This window comes from Callionymus lyra, chromosome 10 (genome assembly GCF_982586985.1).
Source record: "Callionymus lyra chromosome 10, fCalLyr1.hap1.1, whole genome shotgun sequence".
NCBI classification, from domain to species: Eukaryota; Metazoa; Chordata; class Actinopteri; order Syngnathiformes; family Callionymidae; genus Callionymus; species Callionymus lyra.
In genome coordinates, this window is record NC_141827.1 from 16,925,336 (window position 1) to 16,940,073 (window position 14,738).

Consider the following 14,738-nt stretch of genomic DNA (forward strand, 5'->3'; position numbering starts at 1 on the left):
TTAGAGCGCTGATCCAAATAGATGGAATTACATGTTTGTCTTTATTTATTTTGATGATTATTATTCATATTTCTTCAATTTAAGCCAGTGTTATCTTATCCTCTTTTGTCACTGCAGAAGCCTGGAATGGATGTGGCAGACGGCTACGTGACTTTCGTCCGTCACTCCCAGGACATGCTGAGGGAGAAAGTCAACGAGGAAATCTACGTTGAAAGACTGTTTGATGTGAGTAAACTCTCAGTTACACGTTAAAAGAAAACTAGAAAGAGTGCATTTCCAGAAGAAAATGCATTGTGAATGGTGACCCCGCCGTGCTGTGGAAGTAGTAGTGGAATTAGTAGTAGTATTAGTAGTATAAGCAATAGTGGCAGTATTAGTGGAATTAGAAGATGTGGAATAAGTAGTAAAATTAGAAGTAGTAGAAAATTAAAACTAGTAGTAGAATTAGTATTAAATGTAGAAGTAGTAGTAGTATTACTAGTGGAAGTAGTAGTGTAAGTATAAGTGGAATTAGTAGTTAAAGTAGAAGTAGTAGTAGTATTAGTAGTAGAAGTAATAGTGGAAGTAGTAGTAAAATTAGAAGTAATAGAAAAATAAAAGTAGTAGTAGAATTAGTATTAAATGTAGAAGTAGTAGTAGTATTGCTAGTGGAAGTAGTAGTGGAAGTATAAGTGGAATTATTAGTTAAAGTAGAAGTAGTAGTAGTATTAGTAGTAGAAGTAGTAGTAGAATTAGTAGTAAAATAAGATGTAGTAGTAGTATTAGTAGTAGAATTAATAGTAAAATTATAAGTAGTAGGTCAAAGTGGAAGGAGTTGAAACATGAGTTGAAGATTTTTCCCATTGAAATGAATGGGGTAGAAAAAGAGGAATAAAAGAAAGAGTGGAAGCGATAAAAGAAAGCTAGGACATAGCCCGCATTTGGGAAACAAGCTGAATTGATAAAAGCTGAGCTAAAATCGATTTGTGGAAGGAGAAGCGGCACAAAGTTTAGGTTAGAATAATGTGAATGCTTCCCAGCATTCACACAATAAAAACATAGGAAGCGAATGAAACGTCATCTTTTTGTTAAGAAACATTTATTCATTGTGAAAAATATTTGTAGTGAATATTTTAGACTCAATATCATTATAAAAATATATATTTTAAACCACATAAATCGGCCCAATTAAGTCGATTTATGCAGTGCATATATGATTGAGGGTTGTAACGACACAGATCAACGTGATCTGAAGCAAAAGCAAGTTCACACTCGAGTGCGAAAAAACACCAAAAAAGAGAAAAGTGCAGGTAAATCTAGGTGTTGATGTGTGTCCAAGTGCTCAAGCGAGTGCTGCTGTGTGGGAGGGCTGGAAGTGCAAACAGGCTGGAGATCCTGACACAAGGGAAGGCGAAGTTAATCACAGTGACAGGCTGGCAAGCTGACAAAACCTCCACCTGAGCTGCACTGCAGCACCGAACACTGAACCTCATCCACGGCCATTTACTGAACACCACCTGCTTATTCATTTAAAGAATACATAATAATAATAATAATAATAATAATAAAGTGGTTCTTTAATCAAAAGTGTGTTTAGATCAAATCAACATCACATGAGTGAAGGTCGAGGTGGAAATGTTTATTTTTTAATCCAGCACAGATTCAGTCGTAATTTAAATTCGAGATAGAAACTATCAAACTCAGTTGCATGTGTGTTTACATCCTAAAAAGTGTGTGTTTGAACAGGAAAGCTTTCCAGAGTTTCCATGATGAACCTTTTGTCCTTCAAAAACCCAAGTGTTTTATCATTAATACCAACATCTGGATTGACTTACAGAAGGGAAAAGAAAGATTTTGAGAGCTTGACCTTAAAGATATTCTAAATATTGTATGTATATGTATGTATATATGTTTTTTTTCACGTACATAGTTTAAAATATTTAAACATACAAAGCTTTATTAACTTGTTTGTGCGTGTGTGTTATAGATTTGCTGAAACAGATATGCAACCAGTGATGCTTTAGCTTTAATTCAAGATCTTTTAAGAAAAGAAAAATAACATTTTTAATAATGTAAATTAATATTTGAGTTTGTAAGCCTGTTAAGGTAAGGTAAGGTAAGGTAGAACTTTATTGATCTTTATTATTATGAAATAGTTTTTTTCCAATAGCCACAGCAAATACAGCAATGTTTCAAAAAAAAAAAAATCAAAATAAAATAAGAAAATTATTATTATTAACAATGTTAGTTGTTCGTTCAAACTTTGCATGCGTTACATGACAACGTTACTGAATTTGAGTCATTGCATTTAAGAAGTTTTATAAAATAGCCTGTTGAAGATTGTTTTGTATGAAACAATGAAGAGTTTCTGTCTTAAGTGTGAACAGAAACATCTTGAATAGTTGCATGAATGTGTAAATATAATCTTCCGAAGTGGATGCGACCCACACATCTGACTTCATAAGACAACAACTTGAGCCTCATTCTTCTGCACAGGTGAGCGTTGATAAGTAAGGAGTCATTTTTAAAATTGCTGAAAGGCATTTTCTGACCCCGAGAGTGTCACCTCCCCACCTTGACCTCAGTCCCTGCTGACTGAACAGTGGAGATGTGTATACTGTTGCATCTGTCTCTGCCATTTTGTTTCACCGAGGCCTGGAGGTGAAATCCACTCCATCCACTGTCCGCCTGCTGCTGACAGAAGTGTGATGTGTTCGCCGCAGCCTCTCGCGCTGCCATGTATCCATCGTCGTGCTGCTGCCAGGATTACTCTCCCTTGACTTTATTGTCACCCTGGATCAGTTTTGCCGGCAGTGCTACAGAAGGTGTCTCTGTTTAGATTTTTATGAACATTTACCTCTTCTGATTCGTTGCTCCAACTAGAATTGTGGATTAAGACATTTTTTAATCACCTTCTTGGAGAAATCTAAATGTGTTGAATGGCATTTTGAGAGGAATTACCTGAAGTTCTATGAAAAAAATACAGTTAATTAAAAAGAAAAGACTATTTTAAAAGTCCGAAATGGGAGCTTTAATGGGATGTTCATCTCTGTCACAAGCTGATCTGAAGGACCCAGAATACACTTGACCTATAGGGCAGACCGGGAGATTTTTTTTTTTAAACATAGATTAAATTAAAGATCCAGAGAGAATGTTTTGACCGTAAGAACACAGACCCTGGTTATCCTCAGATATCCATTTCATGTTAGACTCAACTGAGACAAAACTTGAGAATCCAAATTCGGGTGTGAACGGGTGCATGTTTTTAAAACGCTCAACCTAATTTAAAACAGTTGGAAAACGATATCTCCATCATCCATGATATTTACAAATTCAGTCGAATATTAAATGTTTAGGAAAGACTATTCTTCTTTAACTATTTTAATAAAGTTCCTTTTTTTGAAAATGTGCTTTTTTGAAACCCATTTGCGAATGGACAGACAGGCAATTGTTCTCGCAAAAGGAGGCCCCTGATTATTTTGCCGACAATTTTGTGCCACAACCCAGACGGTAATGAAGAGAAGCTTCATATATATGGATGAAAATGAACGAATAATCCAGTTTGAATTTTAAATTTAGATGAGGAGGAAGATTAAACCTTCTTCCAACCACAAATAGACCTCATCCTTCACCATCATTGCACCAGCGTTGGTAACTCTGTTCAATTGAAAGAGTCAATCCCGATGAAGAACTGTGTACATTGGATTGTTTTTTGTTGAACCGCATTAACACTTTTTTCTGACCTCTTGACAAGATTAAATGGGTTTTTTTTCTATGGCAAGAGAAGGTTTAACTCCTTTTTCCTGAAGTGGAAAACACCTCAACGCAACAGGATTTGTAATCACATCAGCATCATAGAGATGAGTCGCCAACCTTTGCTAAATTGATGAAGAGGTGCGCAGTTCAGTTTGACAGGATTACAATACAAAGCCCTGTTGATTCACGACAAATGAACAAATCTTATTTTTGTATTCACTCCGGTAGAGGAGATCGACTCGGGTGAATATGTAAAAGAAAAATATTATTGTTGATTGTGACTGCGTTGTTATTTTAATATACTTCCAGTGCCTCTGAGTTTACTGTTGTTGCTGTTGAGGACGACCAGCTTAAATGACTCAAGACATCAAATGGAGATCTTTACTCATATATTCAGAAATTAAATTAAAATATTAGAGGAAAAATAAACATTTTCTAAATGAATCAATGACCCGTCAATTTACAATCAACTCTGATTTATCAGTACATCATCAGTTGATTGGAAGTCATCAACAATAACACCAATGGAATAACTGCAATTGTCATATTACGGAATTAAGTGTGACACATTTTTATTAGAAGGGCTTTTTTTTACCATGTCGATCTTTTTTTTTTATGTATTCATTTCTTTTACTTAATATTTACCCTTGTCGGTGAAAACTCAAGGTCGCAGGCAACACAAATAGAACATAATATACGTGATTGTTTCAAACAATAAATGGCTTAATCTTCTTTTGTATTATTTTGTATGTATTGATTTGTTATTTAAGATTGTGAAGTTGAAAACTTTTCAGCTATTTTCAGACATTATTTACGACGGATCACAAGTAAGATCGGTCGTGAATAATGCCTCTGTATCCCACATATAATTATACTAGATCAAAGTTTTATTATTGGAGCGTGAGGATTGAATCAGTTTCCCTTGAGAGAAACAAAAATACTCAAGTCTTCACAACAGAAGAACTATCAGCTAAATTGTGATTTAAATTGGAGATAGGTCAGGATGATATTCACGGACCAACATTCGGATAGAAAAAAGGAAGAGCAAATGCTCTGGACTGGTTACAACAAGATGTTTGTGTATTTGCCTCTATGTATATTTGATTGTATGCTGACGATGGTGTTCTGTATGTGTGTGTCTCACTAGTTTCCAGAGACTTTGAGCCAAACCGTGAGTTTGTGTTCAAGCATTTTGATGGAATGAGGACTTTGAGTCAGAAGTTTTCTTTCTAGAGTTTGTGTTTCAATCATTTTCACGGGTCAAGAGTCACAGGCTAATGCATTTTCTCAAGGGCCACATTATATACTGTGAATGTTGTAAGGGGCCGTCAAAGAAAAAAGAAAGTACAAAGACAAAAAGAATAACTAAAAATAAATTCTTGAACAAGATTTAGTGTTAATCTGATAGTTTATAATTCAATTTTAATATGTATTTTATTTAGGGATTTGAAAAAAAGATATAGCATATATTTTGGAATAAAAAATAAAGTATATCGAACACATTATGCCATTAAATAAGTTTTGTAACATTTCTTTTAATATAAATTCCTTTTTAAAATAAGAAATAGAAAAAGGTAGATAGAAAGAACCAAGAGAGAAAAAATCTTACATGTAGACCTTTACTAGTAATACAATTGTTAGATAAAACATTTAAAAACTGTCAGTCAATAGTGCTATTTTGATGTCACCCGGGCTACATAAGTAAAGTCGTAGGGCCGCATGTGGCCCCCGGGCGGCACTTTACCCAGGTCTGCGCTAATGTTATTTCAGAGAAAATCCCTTTTATTTTTCTAAATGAAAAAACACCTTTTAGGCACTATTAATTAATTAATTTTTTTTTAATTCACTTGGAAATGTCTCACGGACCGAGGAGGGAACAATGAATTAAAGAGTTCAGTAATTTTACCATTAAGCGTTTCAGGTAAAGGTTAAAGGTCATATCTGTCATTCATTGTATCTATTGACTTTCATCTGGTGTTGAGGCACGACTCCGACTTGCCTCACTTACACAATGAATCCACTCTGACCTCTGCGTGTTTTTGTGTGCAGAACGGAGGGACAAATTAATTTGGATCCTCCACCGCCCTCCCGTGCCTGGGCTTAGTTCTTGAAAGACCAGTCCAAGAGGCTTCGGATTAAAACAGATTGCTTAAATGATACTGGGATTTAGCACAACCCAGCAGAGGGCTCATTGATTAAAACGACAGTCTTGAGCTGTGAGTCAAATCCAGTACGGCGATGATACAACACGGTCCACGTCGGGCCTCGGGGTTGGCCCGGCTAGCTGGGAAGAGGCAGGGAAAGGGGAGCAGCCAAGGAGAGTGGTGGCGGGGGGGTCACCACGCCCCCCCCCCCCACTTTGTCCCTTCCCAGGGCCGTGGATGCAGATACAGGGATTACGCAGGTCAATTATACACTTAATCTGCCTCTGTGCAGCAGGGATTAGAAGCGCGGCTCATTGATTGATTTGAAGTATTTCCGCTGACCTTGGATGGTTATCAGATTCACCAGTGTGGCGAAATTGCACTTCTGTGTGACGAACATTAAACCTCTTTTTAATCACCGCTGCTCCTCCTATAGACCAACTGCCGGCGACTGTGACGGCACGCAGGGAAGGTCAGGGTCAGTTTGAGCCGCAGATTGAGGGATTTGGGATTGTTGTCATTACCAGAGCTGTACTCCAGTATCAGCGGGTGGCTTTGTGCACGCGCACGAGTGTGTGTGTGTGTGTTTTGTGGATCTTAGATTGTGTTGGTGAGGAGATTATGCCACCGAGCTGAAAAAAATCCAATGGTCTGAGGATTCTTGATCACTTTACTGTGGCCTGCCGGGTGAACTCCAGGCCAAGTGAACAGTTCAATCAACAGTGACCTCAGACACACACACTCTTGTCACGGAAAGTTAGCTTTTTCGTGTTTTCACACGCACATTTTCAGTACACTTTCTTAAACGGTGCTGCACAATGACATTTCCTGAGGGGCCGCAGTATATATTATATATTGTGTTACTGTTGCGTAAAGAAAAGAGCCAAAGGAAAACTAAAATACATAATAATAAAGAAAAGAAAATGATTTATTAAAAATAAAATACACCTTACTATGCCAATGAAACATTTATAAACCTTTTGAAATAAAAACAACATAAAATACATATTTTTTTCTTAATATAATCTCAATTTTCACTAATTTAAAGGTCAATAAATGTCACCAAAAGGACAGTGTCGAAAACAAGGAACTGAATAAAGTTACATTCCGAGAATAAAATAATAAATACAAAACCAATGTTTGCTGTCAAAAACAAAGATCCAAGACATTTGTTTTATTTGCCGTAGATGATAGAGAGTCAACATGACAAGATTAAAGCTTCGTCTTTTAAATGAAATGTATCAGAATTAGGTAGAACTTTATTGATTTATTGAAAAAAAAAAAAAATTCCAATTACCCACAGAAAATACAGCAATTTTTCATAAAGGATAAGAACAATTAATTAATAGAATAGAATATATAGAATTAATATCGAAAGTATCTGAATTATGCAGTGTTTCCCTGGTAAGTGTTAAAGGTAAGGGTCTGAGGATAAGGTGAAAAGATGAATTAAATCAATAGAAATGACAAACAAAAGATTGATAAACTATGAAAAAAAAATCAACTTGAAAATCAAATCACCCAAAAGATAAGGTAAAAGGGAAGAGAGTAAACTCGAGTGGATTATGGATGTTACAATTGAAGTAAGTAGCTGAAATTATGGAAATAATCCTTGTTTTAAAATGAATTGAATATGGTCTGAATTTAAATTGGACCAATTTGTTGAATTTACATTGGGGTGTCTCCAGAGTATATACTTGTGTCCCCTTCAAAATAAAAGCTGTAATATACTCTGAGCAGAATATCAAAGAAATACAGGTCTAATACCATAAGTCTCTCTGGTTACGTTTACACCTCATGTGAGTTGAACCAAATCCCAGATATTTTCTCCACCAGTGGTCAACATTGTTGTGTCCGTCCCGTGCCGAAGTCCTCTTGTTCCTCATCACGCTCCAATAAGCTCTTTAAGTTTGCAGGAAAGTCGGAGTAAAAGGATTACAACGCCCGTAGTGATGGACATAATGGCGGTCGCGAAGGCCACAATAAATGAAAAAGACTAGCGAGTCGGGATAGGTTAGATTGACTGTGTGTGACTATTCAAAATAAGCTCTGAAAAAAGGTTTCACTTCCGTTTAATGAAGTTTGTAAGCAGCTTAAGAGTCCACAATAATTACACCCAGTGAGCATTTTGTTGCCCTGCTTGGTTTCTTTTGGGCTCTAAATCCTCTCGGAGCTTACCCAGCACCCTGTTACCGGGAGGAAACCACTAAGGACACTAAATCTGCCATCAACACAAGAGGAGGAAAATACCAGTTTAATGGAGTCTTCTCCTCTGTCAGCCCACGCTGCTTTATTGATGAGTCGGCGGGCGAATTGATTGTGGGCACAGATGTCATCTTTTGGGTCTCTGTCACCCTTTCACTGCCCCCTTACCTTCCCTCGTTCCCTCTGGCTTGTTGAGAAAAAAGGGAGGTAAGGTGGCATTTGTTTGATTAACTTGTCGGACAAAGGTGACAGCTGCTCACTGCCGTATGTGGATGAGTGGCTCAGCGCCGCTCCCTCTTTGTACATCTGTCAGAGTCCGTGCAGGGTGAGCGGGGTGAAAGGAGACAAATTGGGCCCAAAAGAAGGCCATTCACCATCCTCAACCCTTCTCCACAGCTCCACCTCTCCATTCCATTCAGGTGCTCGGCGGGACCCTCAAGTGCTTGCTGGCTTATTCCATTTTGGCTCCCCCTATAGAGTTCCCTGAGCCCACAAGTGTTTTAGCCCTCTTTTTCTTTCCCTCAATCCTCCCCTAAGCGGCTCTTTGTTCACAGAATGGCTCACTTTTCTCAGGACCCAGAGCTGCCGGCTTTTTTTCTCCTTCCATTGTCCACCGCAGAGCTTTTCTGTTGCTCATTGTGTGTTTACTCAATGACTGGTAGCTGACCAAAATTTTCAACTGTTTAGTTCCTCACAACATGGCCCCCTCCTCCAACCTCTGCCACCCACTGACCCCACGGAAATGACAAGTTTTTTCCTCGTTTACCTGAATCTAGTGAGAAATAGTGTGCGGTGCAAAGAACATAATGCTTTGAATTTCCCCCCCTCCATTGGTTCTGCTGTACCTTGAGTCAAAACTCCATCTGTCGGTTCTGTTGGTGCTGCTGTGTCACAACACAATCAAACAGTTTGAGACCTGTTAGTTTGTTAAGTGCAGACATAGTGCCTCGTCATTCTACTCTAATGGGCCACATTGTTGACTGAACAGAAGATTGTAGATAAGTCCCTTTTTTTGTCCACACGGAATACACTTTAAACTTGTCTCAGTGATGCTCGCCGCTTCTGCATTTTAATATATTGTTGTATACATTATTTGTAGTGATGGTCTAATGAAGCTTCATGAAGCCTTATTTTCATAGGCCACTATATGGCACTATCTGCTCTTATTATCTATTACTTTGAACTAGTGATGGTCTGATGAAGCTTCATGAAGCAGTGTCATGTTGTTTAGAGGTCAGTAGGTAGCTCCGGTAGTTTGGAAATGATGTGATGTTTCATTAGAACATTTGTTCAAAACAAAGGAAAATAGTGAAGAGACCGCCATCTAGTGGACTCTGAAAATAATGACACTGCTTCATGAAGCTTCATCAGACCATCACCAATAATTTGTACATATTACATTAAACAGTTAAACCACTGTTTTATTGATTTTTCTTTGTTGGATATTTGTCTGAAAACTGGATATAGATGTGACTTCAATTAATAATCATATTGAAAATATAAATTGAACCCTTGTGTTATCTCAGGGTCAAGGTGAACGATCTTCACCACTGCATATGTATTTCTGGGAGGTTTGTTTTTTGGTAGTGATGGTCTGTTGAAGCTTCATGAAGCAGTGTCATTATTTTCAAAGTCCATTAGATGGCGATCTCTGCACTATTTTCCTTTGTTTTAAACAACTGTTCTAATGAAACATCACATCATTGCCAAACTACCGGCGCCACCTACTGACCTCTAAACAACATGACACAGTTTCATGAAGCTTCATCAGACCATCACTAGTTTTCGGGCCTTTGACCCTGAGATTACACAAGCGTTAAAAAAAACACTTTACAAAAAATTAAGGACTATCTATTTGAAAAGGGATTCTTCCAAGTTGATTTATTAAATGCAGGAATGAAAAGTCGAACCCAACACACAAAAAACATTTAGTGACTTTTGTTTTTTCTTTACTGTCTTATTTTTTAACGTCTTAAAAAATGTCTTTAATGTATTTTTCTTGTTTTAAAACTTTAGCACATTTAGATTTGTTGACTAAATCTAAACTGCAATACAAATAAAATATATATTTTTATTATTATTATTGTAAAAAAAAATTTGTAAAGTTTTTTACAGCGACTTCTTCTTATTTGTACCCTGCGTAATTCCCAAATATTGTTTCGTTTTTGGTTTTGTTTTGTCATAAACACACATTTGACTAAATAACAATCAATACAAATCAAGATATGAATAGGAACATAAATTACAGGTGTAACAAGAAGGGATTTGTAAATAGAATATTGAAAATTTGAGTTTGATGATTCTGTAGCCTATAAGTAGATGTGATATAGTTTCAGTTTTATTCGATTTCTCCGTCCATTTTGTTTCAAATTTGTCCCAATTTAATTCGATGACTTCATAAAGTTCAAGTCCATGACTTTCTCAGGTCCATTCTTCCATGTGTCTAACTCAAAATGTACAATATAGTAACTCATCAAAGTCATTAAATCCCTAAAAATGAAAAATCCAACATGTTCATGTTAACTCAAGAAGCCATTTTTGTCCAGAAAGAAGATAAAATTAATTATTTCTTGACACATTGAATTTTGGGATAGCAAAGTGAGATTATACCATCGGATGTTTTTCACTGTTTAATTCCAAATGTGTAAAAAACCTCAAAGACATGCAGGGATTTAACTTTTCACAGTGGGACTCTCACACAAGACTTGAAGGGATGTAGGGGTGTGAACCATCACTATGGTAATTGCTGGAGGAGAACAGGTCAGCGGCGGGCGACAAAAGAAGAACAGATAGAATTAAATCCATCCATTGTCCAAAGAGCATAACAACCTGCAGTCACGGCCCCTCCTGGCCGGCCCTTATTTGTTTCACTGTCCATCCACTGAATGTGCTCGCTGGAGCTAAGTATGCAACAGTGAGGGATAGAGTATTGCCTTCGCCTCCACGTTATTCTCTCGGCTGTCACTGGGCATCAGTGTTGCCGCGCCACCAATCATCATTCCAGCTCCACCACTAATTGCATACACAGCTGGCTCTCAGTGGGGTCCCCCTCACCCCCAACATCCCACCTCCCTCTCTCGCACTCTCTCAGATATTCACTTGACAGTCAACTTTTAGTTTCACAGAGAAACGATACAAGTAAATCAACGACAATCTGGTTGTGGGTCCATTTTTGTCGATTAAGTTGTGTTCTTGTTTTTTACAAAATGCACAGAGGACACGGATGGAATTGTATCATTGCCATGAGAATATTAAATATTGAAACTATTTTGAAACTAGTATTTTCTAAGACTTGTATTATTATTATAGAGGCCTGAAGAAAAAAAAAGCAATTGAGGTCGTTCACTTTGACCCTGAGACAACACAAGGGATACCACAAACACATTTGTTTGCCAGCCTTTGGTTCACATTGACCCTGAGATGACACGAGTTATGAATTTATTTATTTATTTTGAATACATGAATTCAATTATTTTTCATTGAGAGTTTGGATTTGTTTTTATTGAACTGGATTAAATTGTTTGTATATTGAAATGTTGAATTAGTTATTTTAATAACTGAATTTAAATATCTCTAAAATTGATCAAATTAGGTTTGATTTTTTTTTTCCAATGATTTATATTCTATATTCTATATTTTTCTATTCAAGTTTTTTAATTAAATATTCAATCCTGTGGAACTATAGTAACAGGATTTCTTAAAAATGTATATTTATGGAATATCCTGACATTACTGACATCCTCTCAAAGATGTCTCTCATCGTGATGATGTTTTAAAGTTATTACTTCATAAAGTTCTCCCCCGTCTGAAATCTTAGCGAACGAGAGGTTACGAGAGCGGAGTCTAGTATGACGTAATAATGGCTTCACTCCTCAAGGCAGCTGTAATCCTGCCCGCAGTGTTTATACAACAAGGCCCTTGGAGGTGAAGACGTCCGGGATTGAGAGTGGGCGTGGTTATGGTTAACAAGATGTAATCTCCAGAAAAAGTGTTTTTAGTACATTTTCTAATGTAAATATTTAAATTAAAATAGATTTTTGTACAAACAGACACATACTGATGATACAATAGAGGTCAAGATTAAATAAAAGATTCAATGCCTATACAGAATTTCAATAAAGTTTGATTTGATTTTAAAACGTTCAATTGAACCGTTGAATATTCTGATGGGACTGATGTGCCTTCATAAACTATTCTTAGCTTCTCTGTCAAGATATGCTGACTTTGCATTTTCTGAAGTATTAATTCTAGAGAAAAAATACGGGCAATATTTCGAGCTACTGTGTAAAAGTGGAAATGTTTAGAGTGAAGATATAGAGATAATGTAGCTCAGGCAAGACCTTCAGTTCTTAAAGTTCGCAGCTGAAAGTGATTTTGTCAGAATGTAGATTTGCTCCTCTAAATCTGAGACCATGGTTCTCTTGTCTCAGAGTTGACATTGACTTTCAATGGTCCAATAGTTGGCTGGATCCTTCCCTTAGAGAGTGTGAGAAGCTTTCCATGAGAACTCTGTTAACCTAAATGCTTAGATTTTCCTGAAGAAGACCCGTACCTGTAACCAATAAGAAGTATGTCAATTTGACCGTCTTTATTTTGAAAAAAGATAACACACGATTACCTTGCTCTTGTAGCATATGTGTAAAAAATGTCTACATTTTACTTTACACACACAACTTGTTGTAGTAGTTGGAAAGCCGAATGTTTAAAGTGACTATCCTGCCGATTAAAGTGGCATTTAAAATGACACTGACCCCCCAAAAGAACAATGAAATTTAGATTTTTTTTTAAATATTTACATCCCACCGATCTTTTGTAGGCGTTGAATACTCGATTTTCCAATCACTAACTGTCTGCTGTCAAGTGTAGATTCTACCTAAAAACTTTTCACCTACTTCTGCCGAAAACTGCCGTTAGATACGCAGCCAGACACGGCTGGACTGACCTACAGAAAATGTGTGAATTGAAACCTATGGATCATGTTCACCTAGAGGGTTGTCGTGCTTAAAGGGCTCAGCAGGAGCAATTTGTGGCTGTCTGGAAGCAGAAATCGCCATCCTCCGTCAAAAGCCAGGGCCATTAGAACCATGGAAGATGATTGGCCGTGGTGCAAGGCAGCTAAGCCAACCTCTACAACTCACCTCCCAATAGTGGGATAGATTTCACCTGCTCCATCAAGGGAAAGGCGGCGTGGTCAAGACTGCCTGCCCTAAACCTGCGGCTGATTGGTCTTAAACAGCCTGGAATAACAAGACACTCTGTAGTATTTTGTGTTTTACATTTTTAAAAACAGGAAGTTGAATTTTTCACCCAAAATGTAACCATACATTTTTCCTGAAAAGTACTGTATATGTTAATATACTGTTACACAACAACAAAAGAATCAGTTATTCAGTAGGAAAAATGATTGAAGCTTCTTTAGAGCAGCTAATGTGTAATGATGAGTCTTAATTTCACCAGTTTTTAGCATGAAGAAGACAAGATGAAGACATTTTTTTCTGACAGGACCAGACACAGTGAACAATTAATTCCCTGTTGATGTTTTACACTTCAAAGAAAGCGAAATGTAAACCGAATGTGGTTTCTTCCCATTTTTTTTCTTGCATTACTGGCAACAAAGGGGAACTTAAACAGGTGAAAAAGAGTAAGTTAAGTTATTTCATAATATATAATTTCAACCCATTAGTTGTCGTCGATACTGATGAGCTCATGTTCCCTTTCTCCTGTGTGTAGAAGGTCCGGTATACTAACGAAGTACATCGATTTGAACGACGACGTTTTTGATCTCTGGGACTCACAATACGTGTCAAAGGCTGTACTCGGCACAAAGCTAGTCATTCCACACACAGAGGCAGCGGGGGCAGAAAGAGGCAGAGTCCCCAGTTGCTTGTAATCCCCTTGTACCACCTGTGGTGAGGCCCCTCCTCAACTCCAACATTCTTGGCTCTCAGCATCATAAAAGACTCTGAGCTACCCCTTCAAGGAGCCTCTGGTTCAACCAACAAGCGTATGTGTGTGTGTGTGTGTTCAGAGTGTGTGTGTGTGGGTTCTATCTGAATAGCTTCGCTGTCAGGTTTAACACACTGAACCCTTGTTTATTCCTCATGAGTCATTTGACAACAACGGCTATTTATTTCCTTTAATCGCCACATACAAGTCAACAGTCTTTATATGAAAAGCAGATACTTGGTGAGACGAATGGGAATTTGCACGGTTTTAGTGGAAATACAGTACATTAGAGTACATTGGATCATGTCTCTGTTTATATGTGCCACGTGGTAGACCATGGACTTGCGAAGGACTCTTATCAAACATCCCCTAAAGTACCTGACATTACTGAGAAGTAGAGTGGGTACTTTAAGATTGGTTGGAGCCCTAACTTTAAGTACTTCCCAGTTTTTACCGGTGTTCAAATGTACTGCTTTCAATTGTCCCCAGATGACCCCTCTTGTTGGTCGACCCACAAAAGATGGCTGTTGATTAAATCCATAGAAAGAGGTCATGAAGAGGCAAGAAGGGTGAAAAGGAAAGATATGCCATTTTTTTTTGCATCCAATCACATTGCTGGCAGCTCCCCTACCCTCTTGCCCCCTGCCAAGTGCCATGTGAAGACCTGGGGTGTGAAGGTTGGCTTGGAGATGAGGTTGATGTGGATTA

At 37.5% G+C, this 14,738-nt stretch overlaps 1 protein-coding gene across 2 annotated transcripts in view; it reads left to right on the forward strand.

Annotated features, from left to right (window-relative positions):
* Positions 1-14,738, forward strand: part of LOC148070580 (calcium-dependent secretion activator 1-like) — an 88,377-nt gene that overhangs the window by 67,951 nt on the left and 5,688 nt on the right. For both annotated transcript variants that reach the window (XM_087800516.1, XM_087800517.1), the window contains exon 26: positions 118-225. In XM_087800516.1, coding sequence (XP_087656642.1) covers positions 118-225 — 108 coding nt within the window. The remainder of the gene's footprint in view (positions 1-117; positions 226-14,738) is intronic.